This window comes from Vanrija albida (genome assembly GCF_041260175.1).
Source record: "Vanrija albida strain AlHP1 chromosome Unknown contig_2, whole genome shotgun sequence".
Taxonomy (NCBI): Eukaryota; Fungi; Basidiomycota; class Tremellomycetes; order Trichosporonales; family Trichosporonaceae; genus Vanrija; species Vanrija albida.
In genome coordinates this window covers 1,628,401-1,645,162 of record NW_027191421.1, presented here as the reverse complement: position 1 = coordinate 1,645,162, position 16,762 = coordinate 1,628,401, and the positions used below count along the sequence as shown (strand labels likewise).

The window sequence follows — 16,762 nt, the reverse complement described above, 5'->3', positions numbered from 1 at the left end:
CGCGCGGGGCCATCGGATCCCGCCGACAGGGCGACGCCGATTCCTAATCACGACCAGTGGGTGGCATTAGCGCCTCAGGAACATTACTACATTACTGTGAGCGACAACTCGGAGCGAGAGGCGATGGCCACAGTGGCATTTGCTGCGGTCGTCGAGCGTAAGCATCTGTCAGCAGTGGCACGCCGACGGCGACACCGACACCGACACCGCCTGCACACTCCATGGCGTGCTTGTGCTGCTGCTGACTCTCCCCGCCGGTCGCTTGTGCCACCGCCCTGCGACGCGTCTCATACCCCGCTGATTGCTCAGAAATGTGCGGCTAGCGTGCCGCACTCGATCAGTCCGTCTTGATCAGTCAGTCGCGTCCAGCCTCGCCGTCGCCACCTCGATTGTGCCCCGCCCCGCCCCGCCCCGCCCCACCCCACAACAGTACTAATAACGCCTGCATCGGTGTATAACAAATCGTCGGTCTGCAACCGACACCACAACACTCCTCAACCCCCCAACCACTCCTACTCCCTCTTGCAGGACACAACCAGCTCCCCTCGGTCCCCGAGCTCCAAATTAATGGGTCAGACGAGACTTGGGTATAAGCGTGCGAATGCTCCGGTTTTGCTGTATTGTTGTGCCGAGGTCTGCGCGAAGAAGGTCGAAATGGCGAAAGAAGTCACGAAACGTTGCAGATGCGGGCCAGAGATGGCGACGACATCATAACCGAAAAACCAAGCAGCGCTTAGAAGAGACGCTGGGGCTTGCCCATGGTCGACTTGACGTGGAGCGAGCCAATGTTCTGCCACTGCTTCTTGAGGAGCGAGATGAGGAAGTTGATGGCGAGCATGGTGTTCTGCATGATGTGGTCCTCCTCCATGTCGACGTGGCCGATGGCGACACCGAGGCAGAGAACCTTCTTGAGCTGGAACTTGATGGTCGAGCGGACCTCGTTGACCTTGCGGGCAAGGTCCTCCGAGTGCGAGACGGGGGTGGGGAACTTGCCGGCCTTGGAGAGACCGGGGCCGAGGAGACGGGGAATCTGCTTGATGAGAGCCTCGGAAGCAAGGAAGGCGTCGTACTTGGCGGCGAGCTTCTTGACGAGCTTCTTGTTCTTGTTGAGCTTCTTCAGGTCCTCAACGGTCATGAAGGCGAGCTCCTCGTCGAGCTGCTTGGCGCGGTCAACGTCCATGGCGTCGGCGAGAATGCAGAGCTGCATGCGGGGACGGGGAACGTGGGGGAGCTTGACGGTACCCGAGAAACGCTTGTCACGCTGGGGGTCGTAGCTGCACGCCGCGTCAGTTTCCATCTCGAAACTCGCCCAAATCCCAACCACACTCACTTCTTGAGGCCGATCTGGAGCTCGACGGTCTCGACGAAGTTGCGCTTCTTGCCGGTGCCCTCCTTGGCGGCCTCGAGCGAGGACTGCTTGAGGACCTCGCGGAGGCTGGCACGCACGCTAGATGCCTGGAGCTTGGACATGGTTTTTGGCGGTTTTGATGGATGAGAGAAGCTCTTCACCCAGACATCAAAGTCGTCAACTTTGCTCGTGTGGCTGCAGGCCGTCGCACCCAAATTTGCTCCCGCGCCACCCTGCCATTGTAGCAGGTTTGCGACGGGAGCAAAAATCCATATCCCCGCGCATAACTCCGCGCCACGTGCCGTGGCATCTCGGCTCAGGTCGCCGATCGGAGCAGGACGACGCTGAAAGTTGAAAGTGCAGCGAGCAAGTATCATCTCGACAACAACGACACCAGCAGCACCTCGCTCGACCCACACAATGCCGCCCCGACCCCGCGCCTACATCCCCAAGCTGCCGCTGCTCGACCGCGTCGGCAACCCGGCCATCATCCCGATCCCGGCCCCGGCGACGGGTAACAACGTGCCGTTCTCGCTCAAGAAGACGCGGCGCACATGGCACGCCAACACGAAGCGCGTCAGCCTGCCCGTCACGTTCCTCGCCGACGCTGAGGAGCGCTCGTGGATCGCGCACGAGGACGCGTACGCGACCGGCAGGGAACGCGTCGCGCTGCCCATGCTGCAGAAGGTCAAGATGAACGCGAGGGATATCCGGAGCGTGCAGAAGGCCGGTGGGGTCGAGGGCATGCTGGTGAGTGGGGTGGGCTGGGGCGGGGCGACTGCATCGGCAATGGCATGAACGACTTGCCAGGCTAGCAGCTGCGCCCCCCACAGCCCCGAGCCGTCACCGCGCACCACTAACGCCCCAGCTCTCCCGCCCAAGCAAGCACTTCACGCCGTTCGGCCGCCAGCTGCGCAACGACCTGTTCAACCAGCTGCACCGCCTGCGCGAGGAGATGCAGCGGATCGAGGAGACGCCGGCTGTCGAGGCGGGCGCCGAGGCCGAGGTGCACCTCATCGAGGGCGAGCGGAAATGAGCGCTCGAGCGCTCGAGCGCGGGGAGATAGACGGCATATAGCAGCATGGCATGTACAACTCGACATTACGCGGGGGAGCTGGCAGGGGTGTGAGGGAGGGGGAGGGGTGTGAGGGAGGGAGAAGGGAGGGAGGGGGAAGAGTGTTGAGGCAGGAGGTGACGCCAACCGTTGCCTCTCCGACGGTTGTCGACCCAGCCGGATTGACCCGTCTGCACCCAGTGGCACGCGACTGACCGTCTCCATTACGCTTGCTCCATTCAACGGGCGCTGTGGGCGGCATCTAGCCTGCGCGTACCTGCGCGTACCTCTTGGTGTTGGTGGCGTTCACCCACGTCCGCCGCCGCCGCCCCCACCCACACAAATCATTATACTCCATGCGAATGTGCTATGCTACAGGGTGGTTACTCTAATCTAAAGGGGGTAGAAGTCTAGAACAGCTGGGCGACGGCAGCAGCAACGGCCGCGAGGGCAACGCTGGGGAGCAAGTCCTCGGCACCGCTGTGCCTCGTGCCGTTGTTTCCGTAGCCGCCGTGGTATCCGCCGCCGGCGCCGTAGCCGATCGCGCCGCCAGCGACGGCACCACCCGCCGCGCCGGCCGCCGCGCCGCCAGCCGCACCGCTGCCGGTGGAGCCCGAGCCCTTTGAGCCGCCGGACGAGCCGCCCGACGAGCCGCCAGAGTAGGGAGGGGGCGAGCTGGAGCCGCCAGACGAGCTCGAGCCGCCGCTCTTGGCTCCGCCGCCGCCGCCGCCACCTCCTCCACCACCTCGTCCGCCACCGCCACCGCCGCCCTTGCGCACCTCGAGGTAGTGCTTGCCCCTTGGGGCGCGGAGGAGGGCCGCGTCGATGATGTGCACCGTCGACTCGGTGGTCGTGGCCAAAGGAATGTCGTGCTCGAGCACGGCGGCGAGATCGGGCGCGAGCGCCACGTACGAGGCGTCGTCGCCATTCCAGTAGTGTGCTGTTGCGTCCGACGCGAGGGTGAGGTCGCCGGCCGTGTCGAGCTCGTTGGCAGAGTACGAGTCGAGCGAGAACTGGTCGTCAGCGCAGCACCCATGGGAAAGGAGCTACTCACATGGTTGCCAATGACGGCGGGGTTGCGCCGGGCCGCGTCCTCGGCCTCGTCGTCCCATGCAGAGTCGGCAGGCGCGAAGATTGTCACGCCGCCCTGGGCGATCTCGAGGAGGCGGGCGCACCCGACGTCCGAGGTGGCGGCGGCGGCGAGCGCAGCGGCGAACTTGGCCGCGCCGTGCGCCGCGAGCGTATCCCGCCACGCGGCGAGCGCAGCGGTGAAGTCGTCGCCGGCACAGTCGGCCGCGGTGGCGGGCGTGTGGGGAGCGGGAGGGGCGTCACCCTCGGCGGCGTCGCCGCCGACGAGATTTGTAATGTCGTTGTTGTCGGCGGGCGCGGCGTGCACGGCCGCGACGAACGCAGCGGCGAAGAGTACTGAGCGCATGTGTGTGTGCTTGTGATGTAGTGGTGTGGGGCAGAGTGCTGCGGATCGCAATGGGGTGTTGAGATGCAAGTTTGCGGATGGGCCGTTATTTATGTGTGATGAGTGCGGTGCAGTCGTCGTCGAATAGTGGCGTTGCAGTTTGTTGGTTTGAGTGAGGTGTGCACGCGCCGCGCCAAGCCCACCGCTTTTACCAGCTCTGCGTAACGACGGTTTCAGCGCCGGCGGCGGTCGCGTGCCTGGCTGGGTGGTTGGGTGCGGGGGTGGAGGACGTACGCAGGCGGTCGGCACGGTCGGCATGATTGCTGTGCTATTACTGTTTCCACGCCAAGGAATACGAGTCCAGTCAATCCTCATCGCATGACGCACAAGTCTGTGCTGGACGAGCGTGCTACTGCCAAGCACCGGGTCCGGCATGCACGGAGGACGATCATCACGGAATGCTGCTTGTTGACATGACGGATGGCGGGGAATGTAGTGTCCGACGTCTGAAGCGATCGCTGTCGCGAGTTGTTGACAACGACGTCAGTTGGCCGCTAGTGTCCAGCAGCTCGTCATTGCCCAGCCGACGGGGCATCGCCACGCCGTGTTCACACTCGGTACATGCACAGTGTCCTACCAGCGTCCAGTGTCCAGTGTCCAGCTCAGAGTCCGTGGCTCGGTGTGTACAGCCGGGGATGCGCGCCGCGCCTAGACGAGCGTGGCGGGCTGGCCCCAGGCGTTCTTGAGGATCTGCAACGTGTGAGTGGCTGCTGCATCACCTGGCCGAGTCACACACCAGTGCAGTCCCCGTCGCCGTGGAAATGTCGGTCGTGAGCACCACCGCCTCGGTCGTCGTGCCTTGAATCTCCATCCACAGCGACGCCATGCCGCCGACCCAGTAGATGGCCGACACGGACGCGAGCTGGATGACGCGGTTGGCCTGGTTGAAGAAGTCGGTGCGGTGGAGCGCCTTGGTGGTCGAGTACTGCGGGTCAGCGCGTCAGCGGCTGGTCTTGACTCGAGTTGCCTTCCCCCGTCCACAGACTCACGTACTGGCCAAGCAGCGCGGGGTTGGCCGTAAACTGGCCCACGAGCGCCGGCGTCACCGCGCTGTCCTGCGGCGCGAGCACCGTCTGCGCACCCGTCACGAGGGGGTACACGGCGCTGCAGCTGGTCGACGCCAGCGTGCCGAGGAGCGCGCCAAACTTGCCGGCGCCGTGCGCGCCGAGCGTGCACTGCAGCGCCTGGAGCTGGCCCTTGAACTGGGGCGTGGTGCACGGGTTGGGCGGCGGCGCGGCGCGGCGGGGCGAGTCGCCGCGGTGGAGGCCGGCGGCGTCGAGGTCGCGCGGGTTGGCGGGCGCCGCGGCGGCGGGGAGGACGAGGAGGAGCGCGGTGGCGAGGAGCTTGCCGAGGAGCATTGTGGGTCGTTGGGGTGGGAGGCTGGGTGAGCGGAACTGGGGTGAGGCGCGTTGCGGGGAGGAAGGTAGCAGGACGACGGCGAGGCCGCGAGGCCGTTAAATACGTCTCTGCCGCTGTTCGCCCTTGCTTGCTCGCCGTCGATGTGCGTCTGTCGCTATTGCTGGCCGCCTGTGGCTTCGACCGACGCCCGACGCCGATCATGTGTCTGCCGCCACACCGCCTTTTCCACCAAAGTCGCTCTGAAATCAGATCTGCGAGCCCAAGTCTGCTTCGATGACTTGCCCGACGCCGCAAATAGCTTTGTGAGTGAGTGGGTCGGCGGCGACGGCGCACGCTGGGTGAGTCGACTGCAACAGCAGCTTGAAGCAGCTGACGCGTTCAGAAGCACGAGGCACGGGGGAATGCTCGGCGTCGCGGGCAACCCAACCATGGTCAGCAGCTCAGCAGCCCACTCCAGCCTCGCGGCGGCGGGGCACACTCCAATTGCCTCTGCAACGCAGGTGTGGTAGGACGACCGGCGTACCGGGCCCAGGTGACTGGCGTGGAGATGGTCGAGACTCGAGATGGGCAACACATGCACAAGGGCAACGCGGCGACGAGAGCAATGCCCAAGCCAGAAACATGGCACGCTCGGCTCAAACCTCGCGAGGAAGACACTGCCGCGCGCACAGTACCATCGTTGTTCTGGCCATCCTCGCTTACCACGAGCTCGAGCTCGAGCGCCGTCGCGACCGCCATCCACTCGCCACCCATGTCGCCGGTCGCCTTCCTCGCGTCGTCCATTCCCCGCCGTCGCAGGTCAATTCCGCCGTCAGTCGTCCACCCCCTCGAGTCAATCGCCCACCCGCTCTGGCCTGCGCGCGGCCTCTTCCCCTCGTCGTCGAGCCGAGCTGCCGTCAGCCGAGCTCCTCACTACCGGCTGGCGATCTCACGAGGGCTGAGCTGAGCGGTGAATCCGTTTGTACCCCTCTGCTCATTCGTCGAGCTCATCCGTCAAGGTCCACCAGTCGGAGGAACGAACACTCACAGCACGGGTCCATGTCGCAGTGCCCCGAGTGCCGTGGGTCCCCAGCGCCGCTGCGGCCCGCATCCCCACGTACCCCACCGTCCAGCGGCAATCGCGGCAACCGATAGGCCATAGGGGAAATCAGCAGGCACATATCTCCACCGCCTACGACTCGTACGCGCGGGCAGCCTGCCTGTGCCGCGCACCCCATCCCGCAGCACAGTTCCGACCCCCTCCCAATGCGCTGCATCCCGTGACCAGTAGCGAACGAGCAACCGCGCTGATCCCCGCCGCTGACGACGTTTCGAGTGGCCTAACGCACGATCAGGAACCGGGGGGTTGTTTCGAAACTCACAGCTCGTGTGCGCGCTGGCGCGCCTGGGCAGAGGGCTGAGGCACCCGAGGTCACCCGCCCGCCTAGTTCGCCTGTGGAGCTGGGTGGCATCACATGGCAATTCGGGAGCCTAGCGGCGCACGCTGACGTCGCATCCTGTGACCCGCGCGCGCGCGCCGCCGTGCCGTGTCGTGGCTGATGGTCCGTGGCTAATATGACGCCGAACGTAAACCTGCAGGAAAAAAATCGCTTGGCACTGTTACCCTTCTGGCACAACGGCTCCTCGCCCACCCCTCCTGCGCTCGACTTGGTGCGCCGGCCGCCCGGCTGCCCTCCGCTGCCCTCCGCGGCTCACCGGATCCACCGCCAGTCCCAAGGCGCTCCGCAGAGCTCCCACCGGTCCCCAGGCTACCATCTGACCGGTCCGCGCGAGCGATATGATACGTGTGCTAAACCCTTGCTGCCGGCCGCCAGCCTCTTACATATATCCCACCGTCCCACGGTAGCCTACGGTGAAACCCCACCACACCTTCAAACCCACCACCCGGCGTGCAAGTACAGAGCGCGCACCATGCCCCATCTGTTCCGCAACGACGCCGACGCGGCCGACCCAGACGCGGCCGTCGCGCGCCGCCGCATGCTCGGAAGCACAGCAACGTGAGTACCGAGATTTTCGTGTTGCCGCCCATCGCGTGACATTTTCTGACGAGGGAGTGCGCTGCAAACATGTAGGCAAGCGCGGCGATGAGCAGGGCTGACGAACCGCAGAATCTTTGCCGCCGTGAGCATCATGCAGCAGGTGGCCCGACGCGACCACCAGCGCCGGCCGAGCAAGCGCAACCGAGCGGCAGCTGACACCACCACAGGGAGCCGCACTCTTCTCTGACGGCTATGCCAACGCCGTCATCTCCCCCGTCAACGAGGTCCTCGGACGGCTGTACCCCGACTGGATGGACCCTACCAAGACGGAGAACCGGTCACTGCTCAGCTCAATGGGCTTTGCCGGAAGTGAGTAGCTGCAGTGCCCTTGCCGCCACCGGCCACCGCATCGCCACCGACTCGGACTGACCCACCACAGTGGTTATCGGCATGATCTCGTTTGGCTTCATCTCGGACAAGTTTGGCCGCAAGCCTGGCATGTTCCTCACTACGGTATGTCGTGTCGCACGCGACTACTTTCACTAGGTCCCGGCTAACTCGCCAAGGCCATCATCTTCGTGTTCATGATCCTCATGGCAGCATCGTCCGGCCCCACGCCGCAGGTGCTTATCAACTGCCTCATCGCCTTCCGCTTCCTCGTCGGTATCGGAATCGGTGGAGAGTACCCATGTGGCTCTACTGCCGCTGCCGAGTCGACCGAGAACCCCGGCGTCAAGAAGACACATCAGCAGCGCTACTTTGTGTGGGCGACGCACTTTATCATTGACATGGGCTTCCGTGAGTGGGCGCAAGGAACGCGACGCTGACAGTGCAGCCGTCGCATGGCTTGTACCCCTGATCATCCTCTGGATCTTTGGCGAGAGCCACCTGCGCATCGTGTGGCGTGGCGCGCTCGCTCTCGGTGCCATCCCCCCGCTCCTGCTCCTGTTTGTGCGTATCTTCATGGAGGAGCCCGAGGCGTACAAGAAGAACTCGATGAAGCACGTCAGGATCCCCTACTGGCTCATCATCAAGCGCTACTGGGGCAAGCTCCTGGCCGTGTCCTTCTGCTGGTTCATCTACGACTGGATCACCTACCCCTTCGGCATGTACGCCGGCACCATCACCCAGGGTGCCATCGGCGACAACCCGACGCTGGTGCAGATCCTCGGCTGGGGCTGTCTCATCAACGCATTCTACTGCCCCGGCGCGTTCATCGGCGCCTTCCTGTCCGACTGGCTCGGCCCCAAGCGCTGCATGGTCTTTGGTCTCGTCATGCAGGCCATCTTTGGCTTTGCCCTGTCCGGCGCCTACAACTACTTCAAGGCGCGCACTGCCGGCTTTGCCGTCTTCTACGGCATCTGTGAGTTGAACATCGCGGTTCCAGCGCTGACAATAGTCCTCTGCTGGGGTGAAATCGGCCCGGGTAACAATGTGCCCCTGTTCGCCGCCAAGGCCATCGGCCCCACCGCTGCCCGTGCGCAGATCTACTCGATCGCCGCGGCGTCCGGCAAGGTCGGTGCCTTTATCGGAACGTAAGTGTACCGTGCTCGCTCTGCCGCCGTGCGCCATTCTCACACGGCAGCTACACGTTCCCTCACATCATCGCGCGCTTCCCCGAGGGCTCGATCCTGCGCGAGAACGGCATCTTCTACATTGGTTCTGGCCTCGCCCTCCTGTCTGCCCTCGTTGCCTTCTTCTTCTTCCCGGCCATCAAGCCCGACGCCATGGCCGACGAGGACGTCCTCTTCCGCGAGTACCTCATCGAGAACGGTGTGGACGTTGCGGGCATGGGCATCGACCGCCGCGCGGGCTCGCCCACGTCCGAGCACACGTTTGACGACAAGGACGAGACCAAGGCGGGGGTCGCAAAGGTCGAGAGGGTGTGAACATCTGTATCGTAGAAAGTCTGTCTTCCTGTCTCGTAGCTATAGTGAATAAAATACACGCAGGGTGATGGATTTGTGGGCTGTGGGCTTGGGTGGGGTGGGGTGGGGGGGGGGGTGCGGCTGCTGCGTGCTCGGCGTCTACGTCGGCACGATGGGCACCTCGGCCCACGTCGGTGACTAATGTCACGCCGCCAAGGCCAGCGGGATCGCAGATCGTCGTCGAGGTGGCGTAGGGCACGTGGCGTGGCACATCGCCGGATCGCCGGATCGCCTGCCGCCACACCCACACACACGCAGACACGCAAAAACGCAGACAACTTGAACCCACAAAAAGTCCTCGGGCCAACCGGACAGACTCCGATTCGATGCAAGCCCCCGGGCCAACCGGACAGACTGGGGCTCGATCCCAAGTCGTCGGGTGAACCGGACAACTGGAGAGCCGCTGGTCACACCACTTGACCAGGCATCGAATCTGGCTGTGGGCTGGGGCTGGCGGCATGAGGGGCGCGCGGCGCGACGTAGGCGCGGCGTGTTTTTCGTACGGTAGCTGCTGGGCGTTATCGACAGCTGGTAGCGACGGCGGCGGCGATCAGCACGCCACCATCGATACGCCACCCCTCCACCCCGACCGCGACTGTATTAAATCCATCAAATAAGTACGTGAAGTGAATGTGCGGGACGGGGCCCGAGTCCATGTCGTAGTCGCACGAGGCGCCCTAGGCGGCCGGCAGGCCCCACGCGTTCTCGAGAATCTGCGGGTCAGGCATGCCAACGGCCAAACTCACCAGAAGGCTGCCCGTCGCCGTAACTTCGGCGCGCAGCACGGCCGCCTGGTCCCCGGTGCTGAGGTGCGCGAGGCACAGCTGCGGGCCGGCATGCCACATGGCCACGCGCTCCCCGTCAGCGAGGGGGAAGGCGTTGGAGGCAGTCGGGCCGGCCTCGCGCTCAAAGTCGGCGGCGTGGATCGCAACGAAGGGGGTGTACTGCCATCAGAGGGGGGCTGCGGGCAAACTTACGTAGTGGAGCAGGAGCGAGGGGTCGGCCGCGAAGCGCGCCACGAGGGCGGGGGTGCAGCCGCTGTCCTGGGGCGCGAGGATGGTCTGCGCGTGCACGAGCGGGAGGACGGCGGCACAGCCGTCCGCGGTCTGGGAGAGCGCGCCGAGGACGAGCGAGGCGAACGCGCCTGCGCCGTGGGAGGCCAGCGTGGCAGTGAGGGCCGCGAGCTGAGCCGTGAAGTGGGCCGAGGCGCAGGGCGAGCCCCCGACGTCGAGGTTGAGGCCGAGGTCGAGCTGGCGGCGCTCGGCGTCAGCGGCGGGGAGCCGGGCACCACCGCCGCCGCGGAGGGCGGCACCCGCCTGGGCGGTGAGGTCGGCGATGGTGCCGAGCTGGGCGGCGAGGCCGGCCTCGACGAGGGGGGCCGCTCCGGTGACGGGCTCGGCGGGAGGAGGGCTGCGGCGGTGGTTAGGGAGAGGAGGGAGCTTGGGCAAGGGCACGACGAGGGAGGGGAGCTGGCCGGGGACGGTGGGCGTGGCGGGCAGCGAGGGCTTGACCGGGACGCGGGGCTGGCCTACGGGGGGCTTGCCAACCGGCAGCTTGGTGAGACCGCCGGGAAGGATGTCGCCGGCAGGAGGGAGGCCGAGCTGGCGGCGGTACCAGATGCCGACATCGGCGTCGACGTCGGCCTCGACATCGAGTTGGCGGCGGCTAGGACGCTCGCCGAGCGCAACGCCGATGCAGACGTGGAGCAGGTCGAGTACGTGCAGCCCGGCTCCGAGTTCGACGAGCTGGCGGCGGCCGAGGCTCGCGGAGATGCAGGTGCGGAGGAGGTCGAGGACGTGCGCCTCGGCGCCGGCACCGGCGAGCTGGCGGGCCTCGGGCTGCTCGGCAGGGGGGCGTGTCGTCGGAACAGGCGGGGGCGCGCCCAGAACGCCGAGGACGGCGCGGTCGGCGCCGGAGACGAGCTCGCTGACGGCGGGGGCGAGCTGGCGGCGGGGGGAGAGGGCGGCGGCGTCGGAGGACGGCCGATAGCGTCGAGGACGGAGCGGTCGAGGCCGGTGATCACGCCATTCACAGCGGCGCCCAGCTGGCGGCGCTCGGGGTTCTGGATGCCCCCGGGGACACCGTGTCCGAGAAGATCGTCAAGGGCCTGGTCGAGGGCATGGAGGAGGTCAACAAGGGCGTCGTCGAGCTGGCGGCGGTGTGGAGGGGTAGGCGGGCCCGTGAGGAGGTCGTCGAGGGTCTGAGAGAGGTCCTCGAGCAGGTGGGACAGGGCATCGTCGAGCTGGCGGCGCTGGGGAGAGGTGGCACCGCCACCGGTGGCCGGGGCACCGTTGCCCTGGCCCGTGAGGAGGTCCTCAACCACCTGCTGGAGGTCCTTGAGCAGGTCGTCGAGAGCAGCGCCCAGCTGGCGGCGGTCGGCTGGGCCCGGGGTGGGAGAGGGAGGCGTGGCACCGGCGTCATCTTGGCCCGTGAGGAGGTTGTCAATGGCCTGAGAGAGGCCCTCGAGGAGGTGGGACAGGGCATCGTCGAGCTGGCGGCGGCGTGGAGGAGCGGCCGGACCGGTGAGGAGGTTGTCGAGGGTGTGAGAGATGGCCGCCAGGAGGTCAGACGTCGCGTCGTCGATCTGGCGGCGGGGAGGAGGGAGGGTGCCATCATCCCCATCACCCACGAGAAGCTCGTCGACCTCAGTAACTCCCTCAAGGAGCTCGGTCCCGGCGTCGTCGAGCTGGCGGCGGGGAGGAGGGAGGGTGCCATCATCCCCATCACCCACGAGAAGCTCGTCGACCTCAGTAACTCCCTCAAGGAGCTCGGTCCCGGCGTCGTCGAGCTGGCGGCGGGGAGGAGGGAGGGTGCCATCATCCCCATCACCCACGAGGAGCTCGTCGACCTCAGTAACTCCCTCAAGGAGCTCGGTCCCGGCGTCGTCGAGCTGGCGGCGGGGAGGAGGGAGCGTGCCACCATCCCCATCACCCACGAGGAGGTCGTCGAGGGTCTCAGAGATACCCTCGAGGAGTTCGGAGGCCGCGTCGTCGAGCTGGCGGCGATGCTTGCCGACGGCGGCATTCTTGACGACGTTGTTGACCAAGCCCTGGATACCCTTGAGCGCCTCGCGCAGCCCGCGGCGGACGTGCGCCACTGGGCCGCCGGCCTCGCAGCCGAGTTCCTTGGAGCCGGGGCACGGGTAGCCTACGGTGACGTCGCCGAGGCCTTCGAGGAGGTCGTCGATCGCTTCGTCGAGCTGGCGGGGGAGGCGTGCCTCGCCGATGAGGATATCGTCGACGGTCTCTCCGAGGCCGTCCACGAGGTCGGACGTGGCGTCGTCGAGCTGACGGGGGCGGGGTAGCTGGGGCGCACCGCGGCCGACAGTGGCGTCGGTAGCGACCGCGTTGAGGGTGTCGATGAGGTGGTCGGTGACCTCGCTGGCTTGACGGCGGTGGGGCGGGGTGCCGACGAGGGCAGCGTTAGCGGCCTCGTCAACGGCGTTGAGGAGGCCTTCGACAGCGGCGCCGAGCTGGCGGGGCCGCGGGAGGGCGCCGACGGGGTCGTGCACGAGGCCGTCGCCCACCCCGATGGCGATGTCGAGGTCGCCGGCCTGGCGGGGGGCGTGGGGCGCGCCGGCGGCGGGGAGGGCGAGCGCCGCGAGCAGGGGGAGGAGGGTGGCGATGTGCATTGTGTCGGGGGAGGGAGAGGAGGAGGGGAGGAGGGGAGGATGGGGGACGTTGGACGGCAGCGGGCGGGCTTATGTACCCCTCGCCGCTGCTCCCCCGCGCTGCTACCGCGCCGTTAGAAGGTAGCGGACAAGTTGGTCGCGGTGCGAGGCGACGAGATCTCATCTGCTGATCTGGCGTGCGGCGCGATAGCGGCAGGTTAGTACGCGTCGGCTCAATCCACGTCCGCGATTAGACTGATTAGATAGCGCTTGTGGCGCTGCCTTGCCGCCAGATCTCGCCGCCGGCACCGCCAGAACACTCACCTCGGCATCTGGCGCGCACTTATGCACAGTACATGCTGGTCTAGATCTACAATTAGTATGAGGGGAGATTGAGATTGAGATTGATTGCAGCGAGAAGCTGCCGTGGCGCCACACTCGCGCCAAACGTCGTGCCATGGGCCGACCTACCCCCCATCGCTCACCTCCTCGTCCGACTCGCCGTTGTTGACGCGCCGCCGGCCGCCGTACGTCCCCGCCGAGCCGCCGCTCTGGCGGCGCGCAATCGCCGCAGCGGCCATCAACGCGCCGCCATCAAAGCTGCTCCTGCCCCGCCCCTGGCCGCTGCCGCGGCGCTGCATCGGCCCGCCGAACGAGCCAGCGTCAAAGCTCGAGCGGCCGGCGCCGACGGCGCGCCCGCGGTCGACGATCGGCGCGGCGCCCCCCTCCATGTCCTTGAGCTCGACGCCAAAGCGCACGAGCCACGCCGCCCAGTTGCGCATCATGCCGCTGTCGCCCGACTCGGCGGCCCAGCGCCCCAGCGCCGGCGGGACCCACGTGAACCCGTCGATTGCGATGGTGCGGATGCGCGACGGGCGCGACATGAGCGTCGAGAGGAACGCGTTGCCCCCTGGACTTGGGAGCATGCGGAGCGAAGCGGCGGAAGCGTTGGGCTGGAGCTGCGCCGGTGCGGACCCCGGGCCGGGCGACACCGAGGTCTGCGGCACGCGCGGCCACCGCGGCAGCGTGACGTGCATTAGCGTGTGGTCGGGGCGTGCGAGTGCGAGGGCTAGCTGCGAGTTCTCGGCGAGCAGCGCGTGCGGGAGCGCGAGGTTGAGATGGCGCAGCTGCGGGTGCAGCGACAGCGTGTCCGCCGGCGGCATGAGGTCCTGCCGCGGCCAGTCCATGGTCGCGACATATGTCAAGCTGACAATCTTGCCGCCGTGGGCGACCTGCAGCGCCCGCCGCCCGCCGCGCACCGGGTCGTCGTCCCACGCACTCAGGCGCGGCTCGTACGGCGACAGCACGAGCCGCGAGAGCCGTGGCAGCTCGGAACGGGTAAGTGTCGCCAGCAGCGTGCCCGGCGCGCCGCCGACCAGCGTGAGCGTGTGCAGGGCGGCGAGGTTGAGCGGGGGCGGGGGCGGCGGGGCGTCCGGGTCGGTGTCGAGGTCGAGCTCGTCGAGCTCGTCCTCCAGCGGCGCGCTCCCGATCCACACGAGGCCCAGCACCTCGAGCTCGCGCGCGGCGCGCAGCAGGCGCACGGCCTCGCCCTCGCTCTCCTCGTTGCCGAGGTGCACGCCCTCAAGCGCCTTCAGCTTGCGGATGCACGGCGCGACGCGCAGGTCGTCGAGCGACACGCCCGTCACCGGCAGCCGGAGGTGGGTCACGCGCGGGGCGAGCTCGAGCAGCGCCGCGCACGCCCGCCGCACGGTGACCGGGTCGGCGCCGAGATACGACCCCCCGGGGCCCAAGTGGCTCAGGTCGAGCACGGTGATCCAGCGCCCTGGCACCGAGTGCGGGTGGATGTTGATGTCGGACCACTTGCGGTCGCCCAGCACGAGCGCCTGGGCGAGGCCCGCGACGTTGTCCCCGTGGATGTGGGGCTCGGCGTAGAGGTACTTGAGGACGAGGGGCTGGGGTGTGAGCGGGGGGAAAGGTCCGAGCGCCCCGAGCGCCAGCAGGCGGGTGGCGACGCCGAGCGGGTGGCGACTCGGCGTCGCGACGCCGCGCAACTCACCTTCCAAGCACGGCACACGCACAGGAGAGCCCTCGCCGTCCTCGCCACGCCCTCGCGCTGCCCTACGCGCGCAGCGAGCGCCTTGCGCGCCGCGCGCCCGCCGTGCGCGTCCCAGCTCGGCGCGGGCGGCAGGCGGCCCACATCGGCGGGGTAGGAGCGGGGGAGGGCGAGCGCGTGCGCGATGATGCGGCGGAGGATCTCGGGCGGCAGGAGCGGCACATTGCTCGGCGGGGGCGGGCCGGCGGCGAGGCTCCAGCTGCGGTGCGCGCCGCGGTCGACGTCGGACAGCGTCCAGCTGCGCTCGAACAGCGGCGAGCGGGACAGCGGCGAGATGGCCGGGGACCGCGGCGTGCCGGGGAAGCTTGAGGGGAACTGGGGCGAGCTGGAGAAGCTCCAGGCTGCGGTCATTGGGAGTGTGAGGAGGACGAAGAAGGTGGCGCGGTGTGGCCTTGTGACGCGAGTGAGTTGTGAGCACGAATGTTGGTGCCGGCCCGGTTACTTATCGGGTGCGTTGGGCCCCGACGTCGGGTCGCGCAATCCGATGGGCGGGCGGCGACTGCGACGGCGACTGTGACGCGGCAGTCCGGCGACGAGCGCAGCAGCGGCTGCATTGTTCCACGCCTTGCATGGGGTGCAGAGAGCTAGGCGCTTGCTAGGTGCATGAGAGATGCGCTGCCGTGGCCCCCCTATGCACGGCGTGGGGCACCCAAGGCAGTCACTGCGCAAGCCCGCTCGCAGCAATCCCCCCCCCTTTCCCATCCTCATCTCACTCACACCTCCCACTCCCATTCAATCCTGTCACCTCCCCGCCCCCCACCCCCGCCTAGGCAAACAGATGCATTGATTCCAGTAGTGGTACACGTGGCAGGTTACATGAGATGGCGGTCGGTGTATCGGTATCCGACGCTTGCTTGCTCAGACGTTCCGTCGAGCTCTACGGCGCTCTTGCTCTTCTTCATCTAGAACTTGATGTTGAAACTCTCGCCGCAGCCGCACGTGTCGACAATGTTTGGGCTGGGGGCGTTAGTATGAGGCGCTAAGAACAAGCTTGGAGAGGAGTAAGGCGGCGCCGGCCCACTGCGATCCCACGGCCGGGAGGTGGACGGAATCCACCGCACCGGCATCGTGTCGACGAAGCCTGCCGCCTCCCCCACCCCCACGACCACTCACTTGTCAAAGACAAAGCCCGCACTCAAGCGGTTATCCCGCCAGTCCATGCGCGACCCGATGATCGAGAACAGCGCCTTCGAGTCGATGAGGACCTTGACGCCGTCCTGCTCGACCACCTCGTCAAACTTGCCGCCTGGGGGGTTGACGTATTCGAGGTGGTAGGCCATGCCTGCGCAGCCGCGCGTCTTGACGCCGATGCGGAGGAGCTTGGGCTCGGTGGGGGAGGAGGAGAGCGCGCGGAGGCGGCCGACAGCTTCAGGGGTCTGGAGGGTGGGAGGAGACGCAAGCGAGCGGCAAAGGCAAGTAGAGACGAGCACAGCAGTAACGAGGAAATAGCGTCAGCAGCAGCTCGAAGTATGCTATTACGCGGCACTCACGATCGACAATGCCGCCTTCTTCGACTTGATCTCGCGCCGCTTGGGCTTGGGCTTGGCCGCCGTGGTGCCGGACGCGGGGGCCGACGACAGCGACGATCCCGACACTGTCGCGCCGGGCTTGCCGCCGTCCGACAGGGGCGCGAGGTGGGGGTGCGCCGCGGGCGAGTCGGTGCGCACGATTGTTCGTGCGGGCTGGGCGAGGGTGGGGGCCGAGGACGATGCGAAGCGGCGGGCGGCGAGGCGCGAGCCCGAGGCGAGGGGGAGGTGCAGGGCTCGGAGGGACATGGTGGGGGGTGGGGTGGGTGAAGTGGGGTAGGAGGAAGGTTGGTAGTAGAGTTGGAGGTGGTTGTTGTGGATGTGATGGAGCCGACCGAGGATGAGTAACGGTAGCGGGGCGGCGACTAGGGCGGACAAACGCGGAGTGGCGGGCGTGACGAATGCGCGGG

General features: G+C 67.0%; 8 protein-coding genes across 8 annotated transcripts; 2 read left to right on the top strand and 6 right to left on the bottom strand.

The window, feature by feature from the left end:
• Nucleotides 1–733: 733 nt before the first annotated feature.
• RPL10A (60S ribosomal uL1 domain-containing protein) lies at nucleotides 734–1,470 on the bottom strand (the record flags this gene model as incomplete). Its single annotated transcript, XM_069350887.1, has 2 exons — nucleotides 734–1,274; nucleotides 1,331–1,470. The coding sequence occupies 2 exons, from the start codon at nucleotides 1,468–1,470 to the stop codon at nucleotides 734–736; spliced, it is 681 nt and encodes a 226-aa protein (XP_069211273.1).
• Nucleotides 1,471–1,768: 298 nt separating this feature from the next.
• Q8F55_002279 (uncharacterized protein) lies at nucleotides 1,769–2,384 on the top strand (the record flags this gene model as incomplete). Its single annotated transcript, XM_069350886.1, has 2 exons — nucleotides 1,769–2,098; nucleotides 2,217–2,384. The coding sequence occupies 2 exons, from the start codon at nucleotides 1,769–1,771 to the stop codon at nucleotides 2,382–2,384; spliced, it is 498 nt and encodes a 165-aa protein (XP_069211272.1).
• Nucleotides 2,385–2,812: 428 nt separating this feature from the next.
• Nucleotides 2,813–3,837, bottom strand: Q8F55_002278 (uncharacterized protein; the record flags this gene model as incomplete). The annotated part of the gene is made up of 2 exons (XM_069350885.1): nucleotides 2,813–3,415; nucleotides 3,457–3,837. The coding sequence occupies 2 exons, from the start codon at nucleotides 3,835–3,837 to the stop codon at nucleotides 2,813–2,815; spliced, it is 984 nt and encodes a 327-aa protein (XP_069211271.1).
• A 687-nt stretch (nucleotides 3,838–4,524) lies between these two features.
• Nucleotides 4,525–5,234, bottom strand: Q8F55_002277 (uncharacterized protein; the record flags this gene model as incomplete). Its single annotated transcript, XM_069350884.1, has 3 exons — nucleotides 4,525–4,566; nucleotides 4,613–4,801; nucleotides 4,866–5,234. The coding sequence occupies 3 exons, from the start codon at nucleotides 5,232–5,234 to the stop codon at nucleotides 4,525–4,527; spliced, it is 600 nt and encodes a 199-aa protein (XP_069211270.1).
• A 1,912-nt stretch (nucleotides 5,235–7,146) lies between these two features.
• GIT2_2 (glycerophosphoinositol permease) lies at nucleotides 7,147–9,103 on the top strand (the record flags this gene model as incomplete). The annotated part of the gene is made up of 8 exons (XM_069350883.1): nucleotides 7,147–7,232; nucleotides 7,344–7,356; nucleotides 7,442–7,583; nucleotides 7,654–7,727; nucleotides 7,781–8,012; nucleotides 8,050–8,577; nucleotides 8,614–8,749; nucleotides 8,800–9,103. 8 exons carry the CDS (start codon nucleotides 7,147–7,149, stop codon nucleotides 9,101–9,103), a joined length of 1,515 nt encoding a protein of 504 aa, XP_069211269.1.
• Nucleotides 9,104–9,819: 716 nt separating this feature from the next.
• Q8F55_002275 (uncharacterized protein) lies at nucleotides 9,820–12,773 on the bottom strand (the record flags this gene model as incomplete). The annotated part of the gene is made up of 4 exons (XM_069350882.1): nucleotides 9,820–9,855; nucleotides 9,889–10,086; nucleotides 10,120–11,085; nucleotides 11,142–12,773. 4 exons carry the CDS (start codon nucleotides 12,771–12,773, stop codon nucleotides 9,820–9,822), a joined length of 2,832 nt encoding a protein of 943 aa, XP_069211268.1.
• Nucleotides 12,774–13,219: 446 nt separating this feature from the next.
• Nucleotides 13,220–15,177, bottom strand: Q8F55_002274 (uncharacterized protein; the record flags this gene model as incomplete). Its single annotated transcript, XM_069350881.1, has 2 exons — nucleotides 13,220–14,665; nucleotides 14,770–15,177. 2 exons carry the CDS (start codon nucleotides 15,175–15,177, stop codon nucleotides 13,220–13,222), a joined length of 1,854 nt encoding a protein of 617 aa, XP_069211267.1.
• A 551-nt stretch (nucleotides 15,178–15,728) lies between these two features.
• Nucleotides 15,729–16,601, bottom strand: ISA1_1 (Iron-sulfur assembly protein 1; the record flags this gene model as incomplete). The annotated part of the gene is made up of 3 exons (XM_069350880.1): nucleotides 15,729–15,783; nucleotides 15,940–16,202; nucleotides 16,317–16,601. 3 exons carry the CDS (start codon nucleotides 16,599–16,601, stop codon nucleotides 15,729–15,731), a joined length of 603 nt encoding a protein of 200 aa, XP_069211266.1.
• Nucleotides 16,602–16,762: the final 161 nt, after the last annotated feature.